Below are 11716 nucleotides of genomic sequence, written 5' to 3' on the forward strand. Positions count from 1 at the left end.
AAACCTTATTTTCAATAAGCAATCCTGAAAAATATTTGGGGGTGCTTAACTTTTTTCCAGGTGTATATATACTATTAAAAAGTATAAGAACTATACTTTTTAACTGTACAATAGTTTGTAAACTTTATAAAGTAAAATGTAGTCGACAAGGCATTTTACTCAATATCGGATCTCTTCAGGCCAGCTGTGATAATACAAATACAGTAGTAGTGAGACCTATTTATATCATCAAAAACAAACTAGGTACGTTTTTCACAACACTTAAACTTCTCAAGATTGAAACTATGAGTTGAATTTTATTTTCGAAATATTTTATTGTTCAATTCAGAATTTCAATTGAACACTGTAAGTCAAATGTTTTAATTTTTAACTTGGAGAACTACAACAATTGAAAAAAAAATTACTTATCAACCTTTCCTTCATGGTTTATATACATGCTTGTGAAAATGCTCTGTAGTATCACATTTCACATTCTTTAACAAATAATACTTGACTATACAAGTTGTCATAATTTAAACCCATAAAGTTAGGTGATAATCTTTATTTCAAATCCTTTAAGGCCTTTGTTATGAAAGTAATTTACTATATAAAAAACTAAGTGATATTACAACAAAATAAAACCCTGTAATGTACTCTGTTTATTCTATACACGAAACAGAAATATCTATACTAAATAAATCTCCAATATGAAATTCTCTAAGTATTACATATCGTATAAATTAAACAAAAATATATTTTTCATGACGTAACTTCTAAATCTTGTGCTCTACATAAAAATAATTGATGATGAACTTCTTTAATATTATGTGATGAATAAAAGGGTTTATCCATGGTGAGCCTTTTCACGCTCGTGGCTTACGAGCTCCTGGACCTCTTCTTCTAGTTGTTGTTGACGTATTAAATCCCAGTAAAGTCCTCGATGTTTTTTCAGACTCTTATGGGTGCCCACCTAGTAAGCAAGGTACAATGAAATGTAATACTTAAATTATATTAGCATCAATAATACAAAATAATTTTAGTTTCCTCATGATTATGTTAAGGACTCTCAAAAGATTAACAGACCAAAATCAAATCAAACTTTATAAAAGGTATCAAAATATTGAAAATATACAAATATTTAATCCAATGTACAGGAAAACTATGACTGTATATTAAACCATAAAGAAGCTTTCAATTTACTCAAATAATTATTAAATACGTTTTTTTTCCCAGAAAAACAGATTAAACATACTAGCTTACCTCAGCAACAAGTCCTCCTGCCAGTACTGCAATTATATCTGCATTTTGAATGGTGCTCAAACGATGGGCTATTACTAGCACAGTTCTTCCTAGAAAAAGAAGATAAGAACATCTACAGAAGTAAATCTACTTTATACAGTGTAGATCTTTTCATTTTAATTTAATTACAGCATGAAAGCGAGTTCTAAAATTTGTTCTATTTCAGCAAAAAAATCACAGTATATTTTATCTAATGGTGATAAAGTAATAATTCCATTGACTGGGTATCTATATACTTAGAGCCTTAACATTTCGGAACCATTTCACTTCACCCTTACGTTTTCATCGTCTTAAATAAGATCAAATTTATAACACAGATAAACTTAGGTGTTACTAAATTACATTAACATTGTCTGAAATATATGAAATTTAAAAGTCATTTTAAAACTACAAAATAAGTAGTTTTTAGACCTTGTAACACATGATTAGGTTACTTATAGCTTTACAACCAATCAGATGTCCTTATCTCTATAACCTTACTGTTGTATACATATTCAAAGGGATAAATTCATTCAAACAAATAGCTCATTGTTTGATAATAAATGAAAACATATTCATATTGTATTGTTTAAAAATCAATGAAATTAATAAATTTTGAATTTTTTTGTGTAACTACTTGTATTTAGAGTCCTTAGACATATTTAAAAGTATTTTGAGAGCATGAATATGAAATATCGTGAAAAAACTCAGACAACCTTATTTCAGAACCATTGCAATTGTTTATGAAAGCTTTTATAGAGTTCTCACAGCTCACATCTGAACATATGAGCAAAACAGTACTTGTCTTGCAATCACACAAAGCTAATTATACCTTATTTCAGAACCACTGCAATTGTTTGTGAAAGCTTTTATGGAGTTCTCACAGCTCACATCTGAACATATGAGCAAAACAGTACTTGTCTTGCAATCACACAAAGCTAATTATACCTTATTTCAGAACCATTGCAATTGTTTGTGAAAGCTTTTATGGAGTTCTCACAGCTCACATCTGAACACATGAGCAAAACAGTACTTGTCACACAATCACACAAAGCTAATTATGAAATAAAGTTATAAGATTTCTGCTGTTTTAGTGTGATAAGTCTAATTTAACAACTTCATATACTATTTGTTTTGTAAAAACATAAATAAAAGTAACAACATATTTTTGTGTACATGTACTTGGCTCTTCCATTAATGCTTTTAATTAAGCATATACTTGAGAAAACTGTTAACCAACTGTGCAAGGGATTGGTCCAATGGACTGATCCCATATTGGATAAGGAAAGTTAACTATAATTCTGATGTTGTGTATTTATAAGAAATGTGGCAAGCTTTCAGCAAAATATACAAGTCTATTGAAAACAAATAATCAGATGTGTTACGAATGTTTTTGTTCTCAAGATACATCTTTGAATTGACGACATCAGTGTGATTCAGATTGAGAAGCCACAGTTAAAGGTGATGTTCATGTGAAGAATAAAAATTTTTTTTTTCTATCATATAGTTTTATGCAGTATCCTAGGCTGGTATTTACTCTCCTTTACCACACTCTGTTTTCCAATCAGCAATATAGGGTAAAATGAATCTATATAAATATAATAGTGCTGTCTGTTGTATGTCCATGTAACTACTTTGCAGAGTGTGGACGAATCTTCACCAAATTTGGTATGGAGGTTCAGTGAGTCCATGGGGAAATACATACAAATTTTCAGTTTTCCATTTTGCAGGTTTTATGGGAATTTTTTACTACAACTTTGCTCCATGTTATTGGATCTTCACCAAATATGGCATGGAGGTTCCATTGAGTCCATGGGGAAATACATATAAATTTTCAGTTTTCCATTTTGCAGTTTTTATGGGCATTTTTGCATTTTTTACTACAACTTTGCTCCATGTTATTGGATCTTCACCAAATATGGCATGGAGGTTCCATTGAGTCTATGGGGAAATACATATAAATTTTCAGTTTTCCATTTTGCAGTTTTTATGGGCATTTTTTACTACAACTTTGCTCCATGTTATTGGATCTTCACCATATATGGCATGGAGGTTCATTGAGTCCATGGGGAAATACATATAAATATGCAGTTTCACATTATGTTTTGCAGTTTTTTCATACCTTACAATTACAAATAAGGGAAGCAGCTTTTCATGTCCTAAGATAACCTTGCATTAATCATGAATTTACGCAACTTCCGTCCAGGGGATGGGTACTCCAGCTAATAATCGATAATTCTGACATTAAATACATATTATCATGTTGGATAACACTCTGTAAAAAATCATAACATATGCAGTTTGAATCCCACCTATACATAGAAGGTTAAATTCAAATTTCCTGCTTTCATGTCTTAATAAATGAAGTATCAAGGAAACCAAATCCATATTATTTCAAAAATACAATAACAGCAACACTTACAGTAGGGAAATTCTGATTTTAATGATAACAACATTTCAACCATTGGGTCATCATCAAGGAATAGTTAAATTCAATAAAAGTTATTGTATTTTTGAATTAATACGTTTCTACTACTAACTAAAGCATTAAAACTTTATTTTATTACCACATCTTGTTGTATCAAACCTTCCTCATTAAAGTACAATAGTAATTAGAAGAACCAATTTTTGTTTCAATAAAATAATACCTTAACATTTATGAAAAAAACTATCAATATTCAGAATGATCTTTTAATGCACTTGTACATTTTCTGTGTAATCTTTAAATCATATGTTTTTTCAGTGACATATACATCTGATATCAGGGTATACTCTTATTAATGGTTTTAAAATATCCCATTTATTTATAGTGTTATCTCAATAAAAACACAAAAACTGAAAACAAAAGACAAAGCTTTATTCTGGTTTAACTACTTTTTAGATTCAAAATAAATGTGTGTTAAAATTTTATTTTCTATCTAATTTTTTTGGTAAAATGCAGCAACAGATCTTAGTATTAAACTGATTATCAACTACCTTAGAGCTACCCCAAAATGTTTACTAATTTTTGATAATGTTGTATTGCAGTTATAATACAACATACGTAAAACTCAGTTTCTAGCTTCAAAATGATTTTACAACCATAAAAACTGAAATATGGATGCATTATTACAGTTTTTAACATTTGTATTAACACTTCATTTTCCACAACTAAGAATTTCCAAATATCATATTACAGATTTCATATTACACTACAAAAAGTGGTAAGCATTTTAGGGCAACTCTGAATAAGAAAGCAATATTTTGGGAATAGTAAGATCAATTTCTGCTATATATAGAAAAAAAAAATTCACAACTTGTATATTATTTGACTTCAAAAATAGTTACATCATAAGAGAAGCAAGTTTTTTATGTCGGATTGCCCACTTTTATTGAGATTCTTCATAAGTGTACGAGGTATTACAAAAACTTTGTGGGTACAAGCAATTGTACGTGTCATTTCAACAGAATCACTTGTAAGTTTAAGCATTCAAGAAATATGACTTTAAAGATTATTAAACCATCTACGTAATCCTTGCTAAGCTTTGCTAGGTTTTCATATGTTTATAATAACACTAATTTAAAACATGCACAGAAAATTTATAGCATCTGTTAGATCCTACAGAAGAACATTAAATTTAACAACCCATCAGATAAATACTTTTACATTTTTATTCAATATGTAGGTTTAATATTCTCTGGTTACCTCTTTAGAAGCAATTACGAATCCTATATTCACTGTCTTCATTTTAGTTGACAACTATTTCAGATGTAATGTACACTAGAAGTTAGTAGTACGATTTAAAAACAACCAAGGTGGATATCAGCAGAAGTTATGCTACCCTTAGAGAGAGTGAATATACGGTATATGATAACATTTTTTATTCAGAATGTCCAAACTAAGTGTGTAAGAAGGAAAGTTATGACATTACCTTTCGTAACACGGTCCAATGCTTCCTGAACTACCTTTTCCGATTCAGAATCTAGAGCACTTTAAGGAAGATTAAAAATAAAAACTGAATATAATGCATATTAAATCCCCACAACGTTTGTACTCTTCCATGAATCTTTAGACAAAAGATTTTCACAAGCATATTAACTTACTGCTAGTCAGAATTTACTTTTGGACAATCGTTGTTTCCCACATAATTTTGTAGGTCCATGTCAAGAGATATTTTTTCACATACATTATAACTCTCATATAAGTTGTAATCTCTGAACAATTACTGCATGTATACTTCCATATTCAATATAATTCACAATATAAAAATCCTGAAGGGTGAATAAGTTCTTTAATAAGTGGTTTTGGAGTTCATAATCTTTTTTTTTTTTTTCTGCAAACCAATGATTTTCAAAGGAAATATATTATTAGCCACAAAAATCCAGAACCAACATTCTTGAAATGTTATTAGTCCCAAAGTATCAGAACCAATATTTTTAAACATTTTATTAGTCAGAAGAGGCAGAACAAGTGTTTACGAATGTGTTGTTAGCCACAAAAAATTTTAATCAATGTTTATTAATGTGCCATTAACCACAAAGTGGAACCAATGTTACAAACATGTTATTAAAGTAGAACCAATATTACGAACATGTTATTAACACTCAATAACTAAATATTTTATACACTTCAAGGTTTGGGTGAAAGTATAATTAAGCATTCTCCTTTGGATGCCACAAAAATCTCCAAATGTAGTATATATATACAGACTTAATTTGAGAAAAATAATAATTCAAATAAAGATATAAAGGTCTCATCAACTAGTAAAGTTCACAAATACAAACCTTGTGGCTTCATCTAAAATTATGACAGTAGGATTCTTCAAGAGTGCTCGTGCAATAGCAATCCTCTGCTTCTGTCCACCTGATACTGTCACACCACGTTCTCCAACTACTGTATTGTAACCATTAGGAAAGCTGCAAATGAATTCATCAGCATTTGCAAGTTTTGCAGCTTCAACCACCTAAAACAACCAAGAATTTGTGTTGCCTACTGATAAAATGCAAGTGTAATGCAGAAAAACTATATATAACAGAATGTGTTCTTCATCTCTCAGTGAAACTTAACATGGATGATTACAAAATGAAAACTGTTTCTCTTCCTTGGGTATAGTTCACATAAATCTAGAAACCATGAGTTACTAAGTGAAACAGTTATCACCATCATAACATTTTCTAAAAGAAAAAAAAATAATTATAGAGCTCAAACCTCAAATTAAAGAACAAAAAGTACACTATTTAAACATTCCTGCATATAGTCACAGAAAAAAATGTTATTTATGAGAGCAACTAGAAAGTTGAATTTAGTTGCCTTTTATAAAATATGCAAGACATAAACACAAGTACACTGTAGAATGTTCTGTGAAATAGACAGTAGGTATGAAATATCTACAACTATATGTACCTGTAATACTAAAAACAGAATTACACCATCTTAACATTATAAATAAATCTATAAATTCATACAGTTGTGCTGCTGTTGAAATTACACAAACTTCTCTCCCCTTATTAAACTTCTATAGTACTTAAATATCACTCATTCTCATCTTGATTTGTAATTAAATACATGAAATTCAATACATTTCTGAGAAACATATATAATATAAACTAGTACACCATACACTTCTATACCTTCATTTCTCCAAGCAATTTTTGTATCATAACATTAGCCACAACTACATAAAACTCAAAGAAATATACTGATAATAAAGGCTTTTTCATTTTGTTCTTCAAACTTACAGTATTGTTCTTTTAGTCAAATACTAATTTCTTACTTAAGCAGAAAAAAACAAAAAGTATACTGGTGGAAAACATCATGAAGCATTAGTTAAAAAACTAACTGGCTGTACAGAGCCAAAGGTTAATATCATGTTTACAACTATAGCTACATTTCAACCTTAACTAAAATATAAAACTTTAAGACTATATCTCAAAGAATAGCATAAAATTCTAAAAGCAATAACCTACTTCTTATCAATAATAAAGAGAAATCAAAAAATACAATCTCAGCTGTAACAAATTCCTTAAATCTGAAATAATATCTCCATTTTTACTAAAACAAAAACTCGACACTTACATGCTACATTATAAAGATTATAAACACCTAGAATTCTGCCTTAGTTCTAACACAATTAAAACAAAACTCAGGAAATTATAAATATATCAATATTTGTATCCACACCAAGGGGTATAGTGGTAGCATGTATGTACAGTTCAACTCCATCTAACTAAATAAACTAGAAATCTCCTTATTTCAATCTAAAAAATAATAATATTCAGTATTAACCATAAAAAAACAGAGTAAACATGTAAATATGTCTTGGTATTTATGAAACTAAAGAGTAAGTCAACATCTAAAACTAGTCATAAAATCTGAAACTACACCTAAGTTGAAACTAACACAAGAAATGACAGTGAAAGATGTAACTCAGTGTGATAACAATAAAACTATCTACATAACTGTAAATAAGTGAGCTAACACAAACTAATATTTATTACTCTAATTTTGACAAATACACATGTGGAAATTACACCAATTCTCATGTTAAAGATATATATTTAAAACATGTCTTATGTAAAAACTGAAACTAAATCTTAATTTTATGTTAGAGTAAACAAACTCAATCTACATTTCAATAATCTAGTAGTCCTTATCCAAGTTTTATCAGAAAAGGAATATAAAACCTACCACAGAAGAACAATTAACACTAACACAGAAATTACAATAATATAGAACAAAACCTTGAAATATGTGCTGAAACAGAAGAACAATTAACAGTAACAAAGAAAGTATAATAATATAGAACAAAACCTGGAAATAAGTGCTGAAACAGAAGAACAATTAACAGTAACACAGAAAGTACAATAATATAGAACAAAACCTTGAAATATGTGCTGTCACAGAAGAACAATTAACAGTAACACAGGAAGTACAATTATAGAGAACAAAACCTTGAAATAAGTGCTGGAACAGAAGAACAATTAACAGTAACAAAGAAAGTATAATAATATAGAACAAAACCTGGAAATAAGTGCTGAAACAGAAGAACAATTAACACTAACACAGAAATTACAATAATACAGAACAAAACCTTGAAATATGTGCTGAAACAGAAGAACAATTAACAGTAACACAGGAAGTACAATTATAGAGAATAAAACCTTGAAATAAGTGCTGAAACAGAAGAACAATTAACAGTAACACAGAAAGTACAATAATAGAGAATAAAACCTTGAAATATGTGCTGCCACAGAAGAACAATTAACAGTAACACAGGAAGTACAATTATAGAGAACAAAACCTTGAAATCCTATGACAGATGACATCATAAACACAGACTATACCTCTGAATCTGTAGCATCAGGCCGACCATACCTAATATTTTCCATGACTGTGGTGGCAAACAAAACTGGCTCCTAGATGAATATAAATAAAATAGTTCAAATAACATGACATGCAATTATGACAAAAACTTCAGTAGTGAAATAAATAATCCTTACATGATAAATCTATGGTACACCTAAGAGTCACTCTTTGTCATTGTGTTCATTGAAATACTGTTATTAAAATTATTTTATACACTATTCTGTAGCTAAAATATTCAACCAATAAAAATATTTTAAATGTCAACTCTCAAAATTAATCTTTCTCATTCAAGAAATCACCTTCCCATTGTAAGTATGCTAAAAAAAAAACTTTCCCAGTGTGAGTGTGCTAAAGAAAGCACTTCCCCAGTGTGAGTGTGCTAAAGAAACCACTTGCTCAGTGTATCCTATAGAAACCAGGTTCTCAGGGTGAGTGTGCTAAAGAAACCACTTTCCCAGTATATGTAAAAAAAACACCTTTACAGTATACATTTGCTAAAGAAACCACCTTCCCAGTATATGTTAAAGAAACCACCTTCACAGTATACATTTGCTAAAGAAACCACCTTCACAATGTAAGTAAGTTAAAGAAACCACCTTCACAATGTAAGTATGTTAAAAAACCACCTTCACAATGTAAGTAAGTTAAAGAAACCACCTTCATAATGTAAGTATGTTAAAGAAACCACCTTCATAATGTAAGTATGTTAAAGAAATCACCTTCATAATGTAAGTAAGTTAAAGAAACCACCTTCACAATGTAAGTATGTTAAAAAAACCACCTTCACAATGTAAGTAAGTTAAAGAAACCACCTTCATAATGTAAGTATGTTAAAGAAACCACCTTCATAATGTAAGTATGTTAAAGAAAACACTTTCCCTGTACATGTATACTCAACTGTTTGAATTTAAACAAAATCAAATTTATTATGGTTATGAACAAATATTTTTAATATAACAATTTGTTTAAAAAACAAGTATTTTGTGGTAGGGTTTTAAGAAACTGTAAATAATGTTTCTTTACCTTTACTCACTAGTTCAGAATATTCATTTCTTTTATCACTGGTGGATGTCATTTAGCTGTCTACATCCACATTACATTGTGCTTCAATTATTATCATTATTTGACATTATACACATACATTAGTTTGATTTTTGAGTTTTTGTATTCCATAAACCTTTTTTGATTGTTAATGTCTGAAAATTAACAAATAATTATTGAATATGAAATGAGGAGTTATCCATAATAAGAAAAAAGTATATTTTGATGGTATTTGTTTTCAATGATATTAAAATCAAGTGATGATATTAATAACATTGACTCCAGACTGTGCAACTGGTTTAAGCCATGTTAAAACAACCCTACCATAGAACAGACAATGGAAACATTTTACTAGATAGGTATGGACAAATAACAAATGCAAAATAAAGTAAGCTATCTTAACTGAACAAAACAGCCATACTCTAAACCAACACCCTGAGGTACCAAGATACCTTTACTGAGCTGTTAAGCAATCTCCTGTCATGTGACCTCTTTGTTCCATACTGTGTGTGCGTGTATATATATTTGTGTGTCTCCGTAAACTACTTGTACCTGATGATGACATAATCTTGTTGAAACATTGTACATTGTTAATAAAGTTTTCTTCATTACCCATTCAAGCCATCTCTAAACTTTTATTCAGTAACCATTTCATTACTTTCAGCTTTTTTTTCCCACTGTCTTCTGTTATTCACTTTATAACCCTCATTCTAATCAGGTTTTGAACATTAAGTAAAATTTACTCATTTCCTTTAAAGCTTTCTAACATGTTTGCTTATATGCAACAACTCATATCCAGGAAAGTACAATAATACATCAGGGATCAAATGATTAAAAATAAGCCGATAAGAAACTGAATTGATTCCAGCTTGGTTTTTATAAATTATTGGCATGAAGTACAATGTATGACTAAAGACTATCATAATAGTTTTATCATATAATCATCTCTTTCCCAAAAATTTAAAAATAATCTGTTCCTGGAAAAAATAGCATCAACTCAATGTCCTTGTATCAGAGAGAAAGTTGATTTTAAAATTTAGAGCAACTACTTTCATCTGCAGTTTACCATTGTGATTTACTGTTCATAAAATCCACTGAAGAAACTGTTCTCTTTTACAGAAAATTATGGAATACATTCTGTCATTATCTTTAATATAACTTAAATATAAAAATTAATAACTTTTTTCAAGAAAAAACAACAACTACTTTCAATCTATTTATTAGTTTTCTGGAGAATTAGTAAACAACAATTTCACCTGGTTGATAAATCCTAAAACATGTCCTCTAAGCCATTTTGGATCTAACTGATCCAAGTTTTTTCCATCTAATGTGATGCTTCCACTATCAACATCATAAAATCTCTCAAGAAGAGCAGCCACTGTAGACTTTCCTACAGAAAAACATCATGAAGAATTGATATTGTACTTATATGTAAAGAGAAAGAGAAGCAGTCATTTTTAAGAAAAAAAAAGTTATATATAGTTTAATATCATCTAACATACAATATGGTTTAATTACACATTAGGAAAAATTTTAGAGCATTTCTTCCATGTAAATACTAAATTTAATTATTTATAAAAGCTTTTCGCTCTGCTATTGGTTTTAAGTTGATGAATTTTGTTTGTTTTATTTTAGTAAAAGCTCCCCAATAAGCTATCCACACTCAGTCCACCATAAGAATCAAACATGGGATTTTAGTGTTGTAAACCTGTAAACTTACCACTGAAGACTTAAGTTGATATAAGAATAATGTTTAAGCAACACTCTCATCCAACTCACCTCCACCAGATGGTCCACACAATGCCACCATTTTACCAGCTGGTATATGTATGCTGAAGTTTTCTAACATCAACTGAAATATACACCTGGAAAAAAGTTAAGCACCCCCAAATACTTTTCAGGATTGCTTATTGAAAATAAGGTTTAATTTTCATGATGTTGAGCAATGTTCATAATTTCAAACATAATTAAAAGGATGTGAGCGTTCAGGTCAATAAAGGCTTATTTAGAGAATGAATCCATCAGCACTCTTCCTTGGCCAGCAAGAAGTCCAGATCTCAACCCTATAGAGCA

General features: G+C 29.5%; 1 protein-coding gene across 2 annotated transcripts in view; it reads right to left on the minus strand.

Annotated features, from left to right (window-relative positions):
• Nucleotides 1–263: 263 nt before the first annotated feature.
• LOC106473435 (ATP-binding cassette sub-family B member 8, mitochondrial-like) overlaps nt 264–11716 on the minus strand; it is a 19532-nt gene continuing 8079 nt past the window's right edge. For both annotated transcript variants that reach the window (XM_022401878.1, XM_013934116.2), the window contains exons 4-9: nt 10900–11033; nt 8581–8652; nt 6022–6200; nt 5169–5227; nt 1240–1328; nt 264–949 (exon numbers count right to left, since the gene is read on the minus strand). In XM_022401878.1, coding sequence (XP_022257586.1) covers nt 824–949; nt 1240–1328; nt 5169–5227; nt 6022–6200; nt 8581–8652; nt 10900–11033 — 659 coding nt within the window. In that variant the 3' untranslated portion in view covers nt 264–823. The remainder of the gene's footprint in view (nt 950–1239; nt 1329–5168; nt 5228–6021; nt 6201–8580; nt 8653–10899; nt 11034–11716) is intronic.

The sequence above is a fragment of the Limulus polyphemus genome, unplaced genomic scaffold, assembly GCF_000517525.1.
Source record: "Limulus polyphemus unplaced genomic scaffold, Limulus_polyphemus-2.1.2 Scaffold6172, whole genome shotgun sequence".
In the NCBI taxonomy this organism is placed as follows: Eukaryota; Metazoa; Arthropoda; class Merostomata; order Xiphosura; family Limulidae; genus Limulus; species Limulus polyphemus.